An 18,415-nucleotide genomic window follows, 5' to 3' on the forward strand; every position below is an offset into this window, starting at 1 on the left:
CATTCTTGCTTCATTCATTCAACATACTCACTCAATAGTCTTCTCCATCATGAACAAAAAGGTACTGGCCTTGGAAGCTTTCAACAGAGTCTAACAGAGGAGACCATCAGCCAGAAACACAGTATGTAAGAAAATTAAAGATAAGTAAGTGCTATGGAAAAAAGAAACCTTGAAGCAGGCTGAAAGAACCAGGGATAGGGGTCAGGCATGATGGCTCACACCTGTAATCCCAACACTTTGGGAGGCCAAGGTGAGAGGATGGCTTCAGTCCAGGAGTTTGAGCCCAGCCTGGGCAACAGGGCAAGACCTCATCTCTACAAAGAAATTTAAAAATTAGCCAGGTGTGGTGGCATGTGCCTATAGTCCCAGCTACTTGGAAGGCTGAGGTAGGAAGGATCACTTGAGTCTGGAAGGTGGAGGCTGCAGTGAACTGTGATTGTGCAACTATACTCCAGCCTGAGTGACAGGGCAAGATCCCATCTCTGAAGGAAAAAAATAAAGACTGGGGGTTGGGGTGTCGGGCTGCAGAATTAAATGGGTGGCTGGGGCTGGCCAAGAAGGGGTAACCTGAGCCGAGATGGGAGGAGGTGAGACTAGAGACGTAGGGAGGAATAGCACAGCACGGCAGCGAGCACCTTGGAGCCAAAGCCCCTGAGGGATGCCCACCGCATGGCAAGGAGGACAGGAAAGGTGTGACCAGGAGAGAACTCAGGCCCTTGCAAGCCACCATAAGGACTCTGGGCTCTTCCCCTGGGTGAACTGCGGAGACACTCCAGGGTTTTGAGCCCAGAGAAGTGACTTGATCTGACACACTTTAAATAGATCACTTTGAATTCAGTGTTAAGGATACACTGCAGGGGAGAAGGGCAGAAATACAGCAATCTGGCAGGAGAGTATTCTAAAATTCTGATAAAAGAAGTTCTTGACACAGGGTGGTAAGCAGTGAAGACACTAAGACAGATAAACACTCGCGGCACTAATCTTAAAGGCACACATCTTAGTACTTCATTAGATATTTCTAACATATTACAGTGAGACTAGAAAAGAAGTGGCATATGAAAGTAATATTTAAGGCTGGGCGTGGTGGCTCATGACTGTAATCCCAGCACTTTGGGAGGCTGAGGCAGACGGATCACAAGGTCAGGAGTTGGAGACCAACCTGGCCAACACGGTGAAACCCTGTCTCTACTAAAAATACAAAAATTAGCCAGGCGTGGTGGCAAGCACCTGTAATTCCAGCTACTTGGGAGGCTGACAAATGAGAATCACTTGAACCTGCAAGGTGAGGTTAAAGTGACCTGAGACTGTGCCACTGCATTTCAGCCTGACTGACAAGAGTGAAACTCCATCTAAAAAAGAAAAAAAGAAAGGAAAGAAAGAGAAGAAAGAAAAGAAAAAAAAAAAAAAGAAAAGAAAGGAAAGAAAAGAAAGAAAGAAAGTAGGCCAAGGGGTGGATCATGTGAGGTCAGAAGTTCCAGACCAGCCTGGCCAACACGGTGAAACCCCTTCTCTGCTAAAAATACAAAAATCAGCCTGGCGTGATGGCGTGTGCCTGTAATCCCAGCTACCAGGGAGGCTGAGACAGGAGAATCCCTTGAACCTGGGAGGCGGAGGTTGCCGTGAGCCAAGATCATGCCACTGCACTCCAGCCTGGGTGACAGAGGGAGACTGTGTCTCAAAAAACAAAACAAAACAAAACAAAAAAACAAAAGCAAAACCAAATCAAGGCATCACTTAGCTGCCTTAACTGCCACAACAACATAATCTACTCTGCAGGAGACCATACCTGGTACCCTTCCTCCTACACATGAGAAATAAGTGACAACATCTAATGAAGAACTACCCTCTAAGACAAAAAGATGCACTGTTTAAAATGGTGATCAAACAATCCTCAGAAGCCACATGTCAGCAGAACGTCTTCCACGGAGTGACAGATTACTCACGGTGTAGCAGCAATGCTCGTTAATGATGACCCGATTGGAAAATGTTTCATTATAAGCCTCAATGTGCAAAGTACGTTCCCGAGAATTCAGTGAGTTTTTCTGGACAAAATAAACATAATCAACTCCTGCAATCTTAAAAAAAAAAAAAAAAAGAAAGAAATAAAGAGAAAAAGTGTTAACTAGTAACATCCAATTGCACAGAAGCTGTAGTGTAACTTCGTGTTGTCTTCGGGAGGTGCCCTCCAAGACGCCCTTTCTGCCCGTTACCTTCTTCAGCAGTCTGGGTGCATCGACATCCAGTTTGCAGCGCCTTTCAATGACATGAATAGCCCCATCTTCACTCTTGAATTCATTCACAGTGTCACTGCCCACGAACATCGGAATCAAAGGACACGTAGGGAACCTCCTTTCATAGGCCTATAAATTTAAAAACAAAAAAAGCGGAAGTGAGCAAAAGACACATCCTGATGTCCTGCCGCTGAACGTGTTCTCCCTGGAACAGCACCTCTCGGTGCATGGCAACGGGCAGCGCCACAACTGTCTGTCTTCACATCTGAAGCTTTCATTAAAGAAGAGAAAGACACTCGATGTCCATGGATTGGAAGATTCAACCTAGTAAAGATCTCAATTCTCCCCATAACTAACATCATTCCTAACAAAACCCCAGCAAGATGTTTTGGTAACTATAGACGAGATTGTTTTAAAATTTATATAGAAAGACAAAGGAACTAAAATAACTAAAACAACTTTGAAAAGATGAATAAATTGGGAGGAATCAGTCACCCCAGCATTAAGGCTTACTATACAACTACAGGAATCAAGACCGTCTAGTATTAGGAGAGGGGTAACTGACATACAGATCAATGGGACAAAATACAGAACCCAGAAACAGACTCAAACAAATACACCCAACTGATTTATTTTTTAGTATCTGCACCTTTGTCAGGAAACACCAATTGATTTTCAACAGAGATGGAAAAGCAATGGGGAAAAGAAAGGAGGCCAGTCTTTTCAACACGTTACTGGAGCAATTACACATCCATAGGCAAAAACAATAACAACAATGAATCTTGACCTAAACCTCACACCTTGTATAAAAAGTAACTCAAAGATCAGGGACTTAAATGTAAAACACAAAACTAAAACTTTTAGGAAAAAAGATAGAAAATCTTTGGGATCCTGGGCTAGGCAAAGAATTCTTGGATGTGACACCAAAATCACAATCCATAGGAGAAAAAATAGATAAAATGAACTTCATCAAAGTTAAAAACATTTGATCAGCTAAAAGACCCTGTTAAGGCCAGGGGCAGTAGCTCACGCTTGTAATCCCAGCACTTTGGGAAGCTGAGGCGGGCAGATCACAAGGTCAGGAGATCGAGACCATCCTGGCTATAGACACGGTGAAACCCTGTCTCTACTAAAAATACAAAAACATAAACTGGGAGTGGTGGTGGGCACCTGTAGTCCCAGCTACTCGGGAGGCTGAGGCAGGAGAATGGCGTGAACCCGGGAGGTGGAGCTTGTAGTTAGCCACTGCACTCCAGCCCGGGTGACAAAGCGAGACTCCGTCTCAAAACAAAACAAAACAAAACCTGTTAAGAGGATGAAAAAACAAACTACAAAATGGGAGGAGGTATTTACAAACCACGTATCTGACAAAGGACTAGTGCCTAGAATACATAAAAAATTCTCAAAACTCAACATATGTATAGTGAACCAGGAGAACACTGGTTTGGACTGAGCTCCTGCACCAGGCCCAGCAGACCAAACCAAAATGGAGTCCCTCTTGGTAACCTCCACACTGCCAAGCCAAAAGTAAGCTGTTTATCTGACTTTCCAAGAAATCAGGAGAGAGAGAACAGCGAATCCCCCAAACGGGCCAGTTTGGGCCAGCGTGATAAGGAAGTCCCCTCTGTGTTAACCTTTGCAAGGAAAGCCACTCTGAAACCACCCATCTGCTTGCTGTTCTCTGTGCCTGTTTCCCTCACCCCTTTTCTGTCTACAAAGCCACCTTCCTCTGCTGGGTTCATGAAAACACTCACTCTATTTTACAGAATTCTATTTTATAGAATGAGGTGTTGCCTGATTCTGGAACCAAAAAAGCCAATTTAGATCCATACACTAACATACACTAAATTTGTTGTAATTTTGTCTTTTGACACACAATTGAAATTTAAAAATGGTTAAGATGGTAAGTTTCATGTGCTTTTACCATGATCAAAAAAAAAAAAAAACTCAAGAGTTTACAAAAGTCCAATTAGAAAATGGGCAAGAGACAGAAAGTGGTATCTCACCTGAGAGGATACACAGATGGCAAATAAGCACACGAGAGATGTTCATTAGAGAAAAGGGCCATTGGCCGGGCGCGGTGGCTCAAGCCTGTAATCCCAGCACTTTGGGAGGCCAAGATGGGCGGATCACGAGGTCAGGAGATTGAGACCATCCTGGCTAACACGGTGAAACCCCGTCTCTACTAAGAAATACAAAAAACTAGCCAGGCGAGGTGGCGGACGCCTGTAGTCCCAGCTACTGGGGAGGCTGAGGCCGGAGAATGGCGTGAACCCGGGAGGCGGAGCTTGCAGTGAGCTGAGATCCGGCCACTGCACTCTAGCCTGGGCTACAGAGCGAGACTCCGTCTCAAAAAAAAAAAAAAAAAAAAAAAAAAAAAAAAAAAAAAATCACAAAGGAGTATCACTATACGACTAACAGAATGGCTAAAATAAAACACAGTGACACCACCAAATGCTGGTTAGGATGTGGAAGAACTGAATCCCTTACACATCACTGGCAGGAATGTAAAATGGTGCAACCACTCCAGAAAACAGGTATCTTCTTAAAACCTACACATGCAACGGTATACAACCCAACAACTGCGCTCCTGGGCATTTATCCCAGAGAAATGAGAGCTTATGTTCACACAAAACCCTACACAGAAACATTCACAGCAGTGTTCCTCATAATAGAAACTGGGAACAACTCAGAGACGTCGTTCCTGAGCGAGGCTAAACGAACTGCACCGCGGCCACACCAGAGAACACTGCTCAGCAAAAAAAAGAATGAACTATTGACACATGCAAGGAACTGGATGGATTGTGGGAGAATGACGCTAAGCTAAAAAAAAAAAAAAGCCTCAGCAGTTACGTACTGTATGATTCCATGTCCAAAACATTCTTCAAAAGACAAAACTTTAGAAACCGAAAACAGATGAGTGGTTGCCAGGGGCTAAGGAAGGGGTGGAGGCAGGAGGGAAGCAGGTGTGGCTGTAAAAGGGCCACAAGAGAGACACCTGGGCGCCTGGGAAACACGCTGCGCCTCGACTGTACGCACGGCAGCATCCTGTGACAGTGCACGCAGTTCTGCGAGATGTTATCACCGGGGGAAGATGAGTAAAGAACACATGAGATCTTTCAAGATTATTCCTTGTGAATAATTAAATTATTCAATATTATTCCTTGTGAATAATTTACTCTGTAGCAATCCACAAAGATTACCAAACTAAAGATGTTGCAGAATTCATATTAAAACCTAATCGATCCAGAGGCCCAGGTGTGCAGATCACTTGAGCCTGGGAGTTTGAGACCAGCCTAGGCAACACAGCATAACCCCGTCTCTACAAAAAATATAAAAATTAGCCAGGTGTGGTGGTACACGCCTGTAGTTCCAGCTACTCAGGAGGCTGACATGGGAGGACCACCTGAGCCCGGGAGGTGCAGGCTGCAGTGACCTGTGACTGCACCACTGCACTCTCCAGCCTGGGCAACAGAGTAAGAGTAAGACCCTGTCTCAAAAAAAAAAAAAAAAGGAAATCCAGTAGCTCATGGTGCATGTGAACAGGAAACCATAGGATATAGGGTAATAAGGCCGGGTGCGGTGGCTCACGCCTGTAATCCCAACACTTAGGGAGGCCAAGGCAGGCAGATCATTTGATGCCAGGAGTTTGAGACCAGCCTGACCAATGTATCAAAACCCCATTTCTACCAAAAATACAAAAATTAGCAGGGCATGGTGGCACACACCTGTAATCCCAGCTACCAGGGACGCTGAGGTGGGAAAATCACTAGAACCTGGGAGGCAGAGGCTGCAGTGAGCCAAAATGGTGCCACTGCACTCCAGCCTGGGTGGCAGAGCAAGACTCCATCTCAAAAAAAAGGGGTGAGGGGGGCATAGGGTAGTAAGAATCTAGGCTGTAAGAAGGAACCTGAAAAAGGAAATCCAGCGCCTGCCCCTATGGTCAGCCTCATTATAAAGGAAGGTACTGCAGGATGACTCTTGCTTGACTGATAGATGTCACCCCTCTGTAAGACTGTATGGGTTGAGCATCCCGTCTCCAAGATGCCTGGGACCAGAAAGGGCTTCTGATTTCAGATTTTTTTCGGATCTTGGGAATAGCTCTATTATACTTACTGGTCAAGCACCTCAAATCCACAGATCCGAAATGCAAAATGCTCCAATGAGAATTTCCTTTGAGCATCGCGTCAGTGGTCAAAAAGTTTCTCATCTGGAGCATTTCGGACTTCGGACTTTTAGATTTGAGATGCTCAACATGTACTAAAAAATGAGGTGGGGTAAAAACTGTGAATTCCCATCTTAAATTAATCACAACCAAAAACAGAGTTAAGGAAGAAACCTCTGGTGTTAAAAAATATTAACGAAAATGGCACAAACGGCTTTGATTTTACTTCTGACAAGTTACAAGTAGCTTCAGAGCATTATCATACTAAAAACACTCCCTTTCTGGCAGCAATTCCCTGATGTTTACCTTCAACAGGACTGCCCTTCTGAGTAGAAGTAATACACAGATCACAAACATTGCCGCCAAGATCCCAGAAGGACTAGAGAATCACAGGAATTCCTCCGCCTGGGTTTTGACTACAATTCCTTCAAAGTCACCCTCAGTTTTCTTGCGTGTATCTCACTTTCTCTCCACAACGTTACAAGGTTAAATCAATGTGAAAAGCACACGCTACACTCCAGCTGCCTACGTACAAGGGACCAAGCTAGTCAGTACAGGAGGGAGGGAAGGGAGTCAACAGCATCCATGAGGGTGAGAAGGATAAGCAGCTGCCAGGAGGCAGAAGAGGGAGAACATGCTCTGCATGGAGGGGTGGGGTGGGGAAAGCCTTGAAAGAGAGGAGGCACACATGCTGAGCCTCGAAGCGTGCCAGGGTCTGTTCACAGTCAGCGAGGTGGAGAGCGTTTCCAGGAAAGAACTCAGGAGTGCGACTGCAAGGCGACCTCCAGTGGGGGCACGGACCCAAAGCCCCCAGGGGAGGGAAGTGGTGGGAGGTGAGGCCGGGGGTCTCTGTGGTGCATGACGATGAGGCACAGACCATGCCTTGCCGGGCGCAGATAGAAGGCCCTGGCCTTCCTCTCCAGGAGCTGGGATGGAGGGAGCGTGAACAGGTGGCCAGAGTCACATTTTCAGAAAATTAATATCAGAGTCAGGCGCAGGATGGTCTGGAAAGGATGCAAAACCCACATGTGGTGGCCAATTATATGTGTTTCTTAAGTGTTCTTACTTTGGAAGTTAACAATATATTCTTTTTTTATATATATACTACTCCCCTCTTCTACTCAATATATCTACTCCCCTCTTCTACTCAAACGTATTCTGAATCCTGCCAGAGTCTTGAAAAATCACTCAGTATCTGTCTCTTTATGCACTTTATGTAAACAACACTTAAGAAGTTTAATCACCTGCTCAGATCCCACCACAGATAAGTCCCATTGAAAGGCCTAAGAATTTATTAAGTACCGAACAAGAACAATCCAGGAAAACAGGTTGGCTACCATTTGTTCTACACGGACACTGAAAACCATCTAAACTGACTTCCACTGCACTCTACTTTAAAAAAAAAAAAAAAAAAAATTGGCTTTGTACATTCCAGTACTATGACGTACCAAGAAACTGAGACTTACAAAGGTTTCAAACAAAATGAATCTTTGTAAGTGACATAAAGGGCAGAGTAAGCACTTACTAAGATGTAGCCTTAGCTAGGGTCTCTCCCATTTAAGCACGTGAACTAGGCCATTTTCAAAATACACACACCATCCTTCCAAATCTTGAAATAGAGTGGTCAGCAGAAGGTGTCACCCACGCAGCCTCACCTTGAATTTCAACAACACTAAAAACGATCCCTTCCCTGTAAAACTATCCATCCATGTAGACTCATATTTGCATAGACATTCACTCTACCTTGGCATGACCAACCAGATGGCATTTAAGGTATCCAGGCTAAGGAGCAGCTAACTCAGAAGCTGCGCTGACCTCTCCAGAGCTCTGTCAGTGTCAGGGGCAGTTAGCAAGCGCCTCTCTCACCTCCTCCACATTCTCTTCCCAGCCTGTCACTCTGCCACCAAATGCACTGCTAGGCTACAGGGCAAAGACTTTTTATCCTCAGCAGAACGAGGACTTCAATGCCTAAAACAAAGTCATTGTTCAATAAACATGTTTTGAAGCATAGAATACAAGCTTACTCAATAAAAAGATCAGTCCCGCCTTTTGTTTCTGCACTCTCTTACCCTGACCGTCTTTCAGAGATATGTTAAGGTCAGTGAATTCTGCATACTGTCAGCATATACAGTTCTAACTGTGGACGGTTCTGGAAATGAAAAGACTGCAAAAAGTAGATGTAACTTTCATCTCTGGGGTGGCTTAGGTACCAGAACCAGAGTTTTTCAGCATGAGCTACAAGCCACGAAAGTTTCTACTAAGTGTGTAAGCAGGCCCTGAAAAACAGAAGCATTCTAATTTGATTAAAAACATCAATCTACGTCCTAGCTCCTAGCTCCTTCCACTGGAAGGGGCGAAAAGCAATGACATCTGAGTTCCTGATGAGCACACTTGGCAACCAGATCTTGATTTCCAAATAACATTCCCTATGACAAAGGAATCCGTGCTGCTTGGAGAAATGGTTGATTACGCGTCTGGAGCACGGGAAGGTCAAGGTGAGGTAGAAACGTTTCCCACCAGGAGGCGAGGGAGTGCCCAGTGACAGACAGGGATACGCCTAAGGGACAGAGGAACCAGCCTGAAGGGGCTCCACTCACCAAGTGTGGGATAATTTGAATACCAGAAAGAAAAAAGGTGGCAAAGCATTATAAACCACACAGTGATACTCAACAGGGGAGAAAACTTTACAGGTAAAAAAATAATCTAATAAACACAGAGGGAGTGTTTAAGAAATCACCATTTTCCAGCCACCAATGTATAATAACTGATTCAGACAAGGATCATCAATGAACGCTAATGAAAGGGGTTCAGAAGAGACAGAGTCTCAAATTATCATCCTGCAGATCACAGATAAATTTAACACAGGAACAAAGGTGGGTGCCTTTACAATGGAAAGACCTCACGGGCACCACCTTCACCAAATGACTGAACTGAGCCCCAGCGACAGGACAGCCGGACAGCCGGACAGCCGGACAGCCTGGCGCGACGCAGCAGAAGCAGACACAAACACCAACACCACAGGCTTCTGCAGCCCTCAGGACAAAGATGGTTGGCCCTTAGCTAATAACCATGAGGACACCAGGCCGGGTGCAGTGGCTCATGCCAGCACTTTGGGAAGCTGAGGCGGGCGGATCACCTGAGGTCAGGAGTTTGAGACCAGCCTGGCCAACATGGTGAAGCCCCGTCTCTATTAAAAATACAAAAATTAGCCAGGCATGGTGGCACATGCCTATAATCCCAGCTACTCGGGAGAAAATCATCAGACAAACCCAAATTATGGAACATTCTACACAACCACCCTAGACGCTTAAACAAACAAATAAACAAACAAAAATGTCAGTGTCTTAAAAGATAAACAGAAAAAAGCAAGGAACTGTCTAGAATAAAGGCATCTAAAGAGAGAACAACCAAATGCAATGCTGCATTAGCTCTTGGATTAGAGTAAAAATAGCTATTGAAACATCTGGGGAACAACCGAGGAAATGCAACCATGCGTTTCATATAATAACATTTTTTATTTTGTATTTGTATTCTTTTGAGACAGGGTCTCACTCTGGTCACCCAGGCACAATCTTGGCTCACTGCATCTTCCACCTCCTGGCTCAAGCGATCCTCCCACCTCAGCCTCCCAAGTAGCTGGGACCACAGGTGCACAATTCTTTGCCTGTGATAAAAATCACAGCTAGACAGAAGAATATCTATTCTTAGGCAATACATGTTTTAGTATTTAGGGGTAAAGTGTCATGATATAAAGCAACTTACTTTCAAATGTTTCTACAAAATGTATGTGCACATGTGTTTGTGAAAGAGAGAGAGAGAAAGCAAACGTGCTAATTTACCTAGGGGACATGCATACAGGTGTTCACAGTACTTCTCTATCAACTTTTTAAAAAATGAGCATTACTCATAATAAAAAGTCTGGAAAGACATTACTAGTATGAAAAAGGTAGCTTTAGGGGAGAAAGTCCACATGTAAAATAAAACCTGCTTTTATTACACAAAGTCAGAGCGTACACAGATTGGTACAAACCAAGAAACCAACCTACAGTTTTTACTGTCTTCTGCAATAACTGATTAAATATACCACCACAACGTTTTAGATGTGAAAACGTGTACAAATTTTAGGTCTGCCCGAAGCTCTGGCCGAGGTGGTGGCAGGCCTGGTGAGCAGCACAGCGGGACAGGGCCTTCTCCCGGGGCCTCAGCACCGGCTCCAGCTCCTTGGGGTTCGGAGGAGCAGCAGCCTGGGGAGCTCATGCTTTTCAAGCACAGTCGGCAACCTGGACTTTTCTGGAAAGCTTCTCTATTTTTAAAACCCCGTTTGAGCTACCGAGCCACATCAGCAGGCCTTCACGTTTTATCTCCGCACTAAAAGAATGTGGGAAGAACCCTTTTTTCAACTCTCACCAGGTTCGAATCGCTGTGCCGGAAGAGCAGCAGCAATTTCCAGGTATCCAGAGTGTCATCCAGCCATTTCCTAATCCCGCCCAACATTTACCAAACACACAATCAAGAAGGGCTGAACAAAATGAACTCTCCCAGAAGTAGTTCTTCAGAGAGGGAGAAAGGCTCTTTGAGGTATCCTTTTTAAAGGAAAAATTACTTCTGTAAGACAAATAGCTACTGTAGGCATTTGCTCACTCATTTTTACACAGCAATTGTTTCAACAACAAAAACAAAACTAGGGCCTCATCAACCTGATCCTGAGAGGATGCTCCTCCCGGGTAACTGCTTCCTCCCACCTTCCTACACCCACTCTCTTCCTCTTTCAAAAGGATTTCTGAACCTGCAATTCAGAAGGCTGGCAACAGCACTTTCAGCTTTTAACCAACCTTTGAATGCAATTTTGACATATTACAAGCTAGTACTGTGCTAAAGAAAGTCATATTTTTGTGAAGACATTTCAACTTGAAAATTAATGAGCTGGATGCTGCACTCCACCGGAAAAACCCTTTTAAAACAAATTCAACCTAAAGAGCCTACCTTTAATGTGGACTATATTCATACCCAATTTAGCCAACACACCAAGCCAGCTGTTTTCCATGCAACAACTGGGATATTCTATAGCATCAGACCTGACCCTCAAACTCATTTATACACAGATCTGGTTTTACCCTGGAAACAATCAGTAAGTAAAACAACTAACTATGGCCTAAGTCTCTATTACAAGCTGCCAGTGCTCAAAGAAACAAGTATTCAACCTATCGAGAAAATGTGTCCAACTCTGTAGGCTGCATTAAAAAAAAAAAAAAAAAAGGAAGAAAGAAAAGAAAGAAAGAAAACGTGGCAAACTGACCAAAGCCCCTCAGAGTTCTAATTCTGTAATTCTCACACTATCAAAGTAATTCTCACACTATCTCTGTTTACAGAGGGCCTACCACATGCAGGCCCTAAACTAAAAATTCTAAGGAATATAAAAGTGGAAGGCACAGGATCATGGCTTATTTAGAGAGGCAAGACATAAAAACTCATAACTAGCTACGTGGGGTGGCTCACGCCTGTAATCCCAGCACTTTGGGAGGCTGGGGTGGGTAGATTACCTCACCTGAGGTCAGGAGTTTGAGACCAGCCTGGCCAACATGGTGAGACCCCATCTCTACTAAAAATACAAAAGTAGCTGGGCGTGGTGGTGCATGACGGTAATCCCAGCTACTCAGGAGGCTGAGGCTGGAGAACCACTTGAATCCGGGAGGTAGAGGATGCAGTGAGCTGAGACTGTGCCATTGCACTCCAGCCTGGGCAACAAGAGCGAAACTCTGTCTCAAAAACAAAAACAAATGTATAACTATATACAACAATAGAAAAAAAAGACTGAGAAAGGAGGTGATTGACACCAAATGGACTGTATTAACAAAAAAACCTGCTTATGCTATTCAGGGGGAACCCACTTCAGGTTGGGTGGTTACAGAGGGCTTTGCTAGGGAGGTGACGTCTGCAGAGGGCTCTAAAGAGAAACCCAGAGAGAGAAAGCAACATTCCTGGCAGGGAGGGCACCAGCAAGAGGGAGCAAGGCAGGGGCCGATCGCAGAGAAGCCTCTCAGCCCCACTCACAGAACATCAGTTTCCTCCGACGCTGGCTCAGACACAAGCGGTCACTCCATGAACAGCTTCAAGCACCACGGTCTGCCGCTGCAACTCCAAGCAAATAAACATCGAAGCTACTTCTAGACTGTAAGAGTGACAAGGACCCAGGAAGACTACACGTAATCACAGTTCAGTCCTCTGTAGGCTCCTGTAGCCCACCTCGTTTCCTCATCGGAAGGCTACCAAGAGAAACGACTTGTTTAGTCCACTGGTAAATCGAGGTTTCAAATTGCATACTATTTGTGAATATGTGTTCATACCTAAAAAGGTATTTATAAAAACTAAAATTCATAAAAACTTGAGCCCTTTCAAAGAAAAGTCAGGATCCCAGTATTTTCAGCATACCCATCCACTTCTCCAAATACTGACAGCCCAGAGCATCCACAGCTAGATCAAAGGCTGCTTTGGCAAACGCACAACGGTACATGGCATGCACATTACACTAGGGAAAGAAGTGCCACATCTCAACCAAAGTCATCTGCCTCAGGTACCAGTCTTCAGTGAGACAAACGCATCAAGTCACAACAGCAGACTGGTAATCTGCACTTAGATCAAATCAGAAAATAAGGCTGAGGCGGGAGGATCACAGGAACCTAGGAGATGGAGGCTACAGTGAGCCATGATCACACCACTGCACTCCCACCTGGGTGACAGAGCCAGACCTTATCTCAAACAAAAACAAGAAAATACAATGACTATACTAAAATTAAAAACAGGCTGGGCACGGTGGCTCACTCCTATAATCCCAGCACTTTGGGAGGCCAAGGCGGGCAGATCACCTGAGGTCAGGAGTTAAGAGCCCAGCCTGTCCAACATCTCTACCAAAAATACAAAAATTAGCTAGGAATGGTGGCAGGCGCCTGTAGTTCCAGCTACTTGAGAGGCTGAGGCAGGAGAACCGCTTGAAACTAGGAGGCAGGGGTTGCAGTGAACCAAGATCACTCCACTGCACTCTGACCTGGGTGACCAAGTGAGAATCCGTCTCGATATAACAATAAAATAAAATAAAATGAAACAAACAAAAACCTAAAAACAAATGTATAGGCCAGGCGTGGTGGCTCATGCCTATAATCCCAGTACTTTGGGAACCCAAGGCAGGTGGATCACAAGGTCAGGAGATCAAGACCATCCTGGCTAACAAAGTGAAACCCCGTCTCTACTAAAAATACAAAAAAAATTAGCCGGGTGTGGTGGCGGGCGCCTGTAGTCCCAGCTACTCGGGAGGCTGAGGCAGGAGAATGGCGTGAACCCGGGAGGCAGAGCGTGCAGTGAGCTGAGATCGCACCACTGCACTCCAGCCTGGGCAACAGAGCGAGACTCCGTCTCAAAAAAAAAAAAAGTAAAAATTTGACATAATCCAAGACATTTCTGAGATCAAACACATACGAAGCTTAAATTATGAACTTCATCTTAGAAAACCTCAAACTCCATGGTTCTGATGATACCTGTCTCCAAAGCTAACATTTAGTATGGAAAAGTAAGTTCACTGTAAAGAGCTATAAATCCAAGGAAAAAGCATCATGATAGATGTGAAGTAACCCAATAAAACAGGCTGGGTTTCTTTTCTAGGGCCTTCTCATCAAGGTATGATGATGATGAGTATCATGGAAGGCATTAATTATCGCTGAAAGAACAGACGGTAAACATGCTGCTCACATACCACGCACCAAAACATTTGCACTTCCAAGTATTTTAGCATTTTTGACCAGGAATAGGTTCTTTTTACCGTCTTTCTCTCAATGCCTGCCCTCACAGTTTACCACGCAATGGTATAAAGCAGCTATGTTTACTTTTGATCAAGGAGCCATTTCAACACACATCATACTACACAACTGACAAGGGAATGGGCCAACACCAGGAGGGCTGTGAGATATTCTGTATCAACCCATCAGAGCTTCTTCCATTTGTACACCCACTCCTTTGCTCCAAGAGTTCCAGACATGATATATATTTTTGCTAGAGGACAGGAGAAAGAAACTTCAAAATCTCTTCCAAATTCCATGTTTTCTCTTAGGAAACAGCATGGCTCTTTGAGGTATCCGTGCCACCTGGGGTGTTAAGCCTGTGTTAAGGAAAGGTCACTACATCCAGTGACTATCTGTGTGTTCCACCCTCCAGCCTACGCTGAACTTCACCTGGACTACCTTCATTTAACAGACAGAGGTCCCCAACTCCTGCTGGTCCGTGGACTGCTGAGAGCCTGGCCACACTGCCGGCGCACCTGCATCACTGCCTGAGCTCCACCTCCTGTGGCATCAGTGGCAGCATCAGACTCTCTGCACATGCGAGGGATCGAGGCTGCACGCTCTGTAAGCTGCACGCTCTGTAAGAGAATCTAATGCCTAATGATCCGAGGTGGAAGAGCTTCATCCCGAAACCATCCCCTCCACCCCACAATCCACGGAACAACTGTCTTCCACAAAACCAGTCACTGGGGCCAAAAAGGTTGGGGACCACTGCTTTAACAGAGACCTTCACATGACTTTATTAGCAGGCAACAGTGACACAATTCTAAAGGACCTGGGAAAAACTACCCACAAAATTTAAAACTTTACACATAAAAAGTTTTAATTCCACAGACAGGTCACTCATCTGATTTATCCACATTATGATATTTTAAAACAGTGTCCAAAAAAACCACAGTAGTAGGGTTTTTCTTCTGACCTCTTAAAATAATTCAAGTTAGTGACACCCACGCTGTGTTTCACTCTATTCTGGAAGGCTGTGTTCTTGCAGATCTGAGTGGCAGGTGGGATGCAAGTGCTATGAACCAAAATTACTGACGACAGTCTCCTCCTCAAGAGCAAGAGAAGCTGCTACTAAATACAGCTCCATCCGCTTTAAGATTTTCTGCCATAAATTTCTGTAAACCTCTGGGTCCTAGAAACAAGTGCTAGTGCATGAACACTGCACTCAAAAAAAAAAAAAAAAAAAAAAAAAAAAGGAGGCGGGGAACAAAGGGGAAAAGCCACAGGTACAAAGGAGCAGGCAAGCAAACCTTAGCAAAGAACTAGGGCATTACCTACCAAACCTAATCTGACAGTTCTGTGACACCCCCAACTCTGTCCCCCAATGATAGTGGCTGTGATTTTATACTGTTCATATGACAGCCATGTGTCCTGTCAAAATTGTTCCTGGTCCACACAAAAGAACTAGGTGTATGTCAATATTTCACAGTATCCAGCAGAGGATTACAGCTCCTAAGTTTTGAACCACTGCTATAAACACAAAACAAGCATAAAAACAAAAAATTATGCTCAAAAGGAAAATAATCATCTGCTAAAACACTAGTATGTCTACATTTGGCTAAAGCAAGACTACTATTCAGATCTAGCTTTAGATATAATGTTTTAGGAGGTGGACAGTTTCAGATTGTTCTAGTTAAAGACAAACACTATTCCTTCTCTCCTTGCTGAAACTAACATATATGCAACTAACCATAGCTAAAACTGGTTTAACAAGGTCTTCTGGAATACTTTCTCTTAAAGTACTTTTAATGTATTCTTCTTCAAGAATTTCCAGCCAAGACTACCTGGAAACTTTTGTTAACACTATTTAATAGGCTGACATAGAGTTACTGAGCTTTCAAATGAAATTCAAAGTAGAATCTAGTATGCCTGATTAACTGTATCTTTTGCATTTTAATTTAAATTAGAAAAATAAGGCCCATTATTGTTCTACTGTCTGTTACACTTCTGGAAGATCTCAAGATGGACATCTCAGACGTTAGCCTGGGGGCTCCATGTTTTAAATGTGCTCCCTGTCCTGAACATAATCATCTCAGACATTCCTGACCGGCTAGTCTGGGTACATTTGTCCTTCAGCACGGTCACATGTGTTCCTTGATGTCTCAGTAACTTCCATGGTGCCTAAAGGCTAAAAAAATGTACCATTTATTATTAGGTCCAAACAATTTAAAAAGCATTTATGTCCTAATAACTTAGTAACCATTTGAAAACCTAATAAACTTAAGTTGAAGAAAAAATGTCTTTGCTTCATTCTTAAATAACCAGAAGTATTTCTAAGGATGTGTAATGGTGTATATTGTCAAAATCCAAAGACATGTACAACACAGAGTGAACCTAGATATAAACTACAGATTCTAGTTAAAAATAACATAATTGGCCAGGCACGGGGGCTCACGCCTGGAATCCCAGCACTCTGGGAGGCCGAGGTGGGCGGATCACCTGAGGTCAGGAGTTTGAGACCACCCTGACCAACATGGAGAAACTCCGTCTCTACTAAAAATACAAAAATTAGCCGGGCATGGTGGCAGGCGCCTGTAATCTCAGCTACTCAGAAGGCTGAGGCAGGAGAATCGCTTGAACTTGGGAGGCAGAGGATGCAGTGAGCCAAGACTGCACCACTGCACTCCAGCCTGGACAACAAAGCAAGACTCTGTCTCAAAAACAAATGAACAAACAAACAAACAAAAAACCACAATTATTGTGTAAGAGACATCCAGTGGGGAAAAAATAATGTTATCAACATTAGTTCATCAACTTTAACAAACATACTGATAGAGGCACGAGGCAGACAAATGCCTAGGCAGACAGGAGCAGGTCCCCAGTGAAATTCAACCTTCAGTCTGGAGAGAGTCTTCGGTAAATCCTCAGATGCAACTGAGAACCCACCTTCTCGTTTGGCACAGTTTCCTCTGATTGATCCCAATCCTTCACCTATTTTACATATACCTACCCTTTCCCTAATTGGTCTCCCTCCCTCCCCTTCCTCCCCTTCCTCCCCTTCCTCCCCTTCCTTCCCTTCCTTCCCTCCCTCCCTCCCTTCTTTCTTTTCTTTCTTTCTTTCTTTTCTCTCTCTCTCTGTCTTTCTTTCTTTTTTCAAGACTGAGTTTAGCTCTTGTTGCCCAGGCTGGAGTGCAATGGCACAATCTTGGCTCACTGCAACCTCTGCCTCCCAGTTTCGAGTGATTCTCCCGCCTCAGCCTCCTAAGTAGCTGGGATGACAGGTGTGCACCACCACGCCCAGCTAATTTTTGCCTTTTTAGTAGAGACAGGGTTTCACCATGTTGATCAGGCTGGTCTCAGACTCCTGATCTCAAGTGATCCACCTACCCTGGCCTCCCAAAGTGCTGGGATTACAGGCGTGAGCCACCACGCCCAGCCTCCTAATTGGTTTTCTACACTATCATGCCCACCTTTGAGTGATGTCTTCTCTTTAACCTTTTATGCATATTCACAAACCAATCAGCACACACTCCTTATTCTGAGCCCATAAAAAGCTCTGGGCTCACCTATACTGAGGTGGGAAATTAAAGAAAAATAAAATCTAAAAGAAAGAGAAATAACGTTTCCTGTATTAGGCTGACTTGTCCCAGAGGTAGCAACAGGCACAGCCCAGACCCAGGAAAACTCTTGATAATATTATCTTAATGTGCTCTGGAGACTTTTCCAGCACTCCCCCAACACAGGGAGAAGAAGAAAAAACTTTTTCTTTGTTTTATAGAATGAGTTTATGGATTCCTGTTCTCTGTAACTAGTGACTTCAAGTATTCTGTTTTATCTAAGAAATACAACGAAGGTCATGAGAAGCCTGAGTAGGCCTGAATTACAGCTGCCCGGGCACCACAATGAAGGTTATATGATAAGCCCATGCCCAGGCAAACGCAGATAACAGACATCTGGGTTGCACAGCAACAGGGATGTGCAATCCTGAGTTATGAACCTGTTACAATTGAATTAACTGTCTTTGTCCTGCCTCTGTATCCCTGCTTTCACACCACTATGCACTTGCTTCAAGCTAGCCCACCCCCTTTTGTGAAGTGTGTATAAAAGTCAAGTGCTGTCTTTGTTCCAAGCCCAATCTTTGGATGTGAATCTGCTGGGCCTGAGTGCACTCAATAAAAGATCCTCCCGTTTTAACCCGAGGTCTCTCTCTCATCCTCCTGAATCCTGCAACAATACTAATGCCAGAG

At 44.4% G+C, this 18,415-nt stretch overlaps 3 protein-coding genes across 14 annotated transcripts in view; 2 read left to right on the forward strand and 1 right to left on the reverse strand.

The window, feature by feature from the left end:
- MXRA7 (matrix remodeling associated 7) overlaps positions 1–18,415 on the forward strand; it is a 1,130,960-nt gene that overhangs the window by 633,139 nt on the left and 479,406 nt on the right. The window lies entirely within an intron of this gene.
- Positions 1–18,415, forward strand: part of JMJD6 (jumonji domain containing 6, arginine demethylase and lysine hydroxylase) — a 1,042,475-nt gene that overhangs the window by 583,414 nt on the left and 440,646 nt on the right. The gene's annotated exons all lie outside the window — the stretch shown is intronic.
- Positions 1–18,415, reverse strand: part of SEC14L1 (SEC14 like lipid binding 1) — a 76,229-nt gene that overhangs the window by 23,596 nt on the left and 34,218 nt on the right. The window contains exons 4-5 of the mRNA XM_050764250.1: positions 2,211–2,360; positions 1,944–2,075 (exon numbers count right to left, since the gene is read on the reverse strand). Of these exons, the coding sequence (XP_050620207.1) occupies positions 1,944–2,075; positions 2,211–2,360 (282 nt within the window). The remainder of the gene's footprint in view (positions 1–1,943; positions 2,076–2,210; positions 2,361–18,415) is intronic.

The sequence above is a fragment of the Macaca thibetana genome, chromosome 16 (assembly GCF_024542745.1).
Source record: "Macaca thibetana thibetana isolate TM-01 chromosome 16, ASM2454274v1, whole genome shotgun sequence".
Classification (NCBI taxonomy): domain Eukaryota; kingdom Metazoa; phylum Chordata; class Mammalia; order Primates; family Cercopithecidae; genus Macaca; species Macaca thibetana.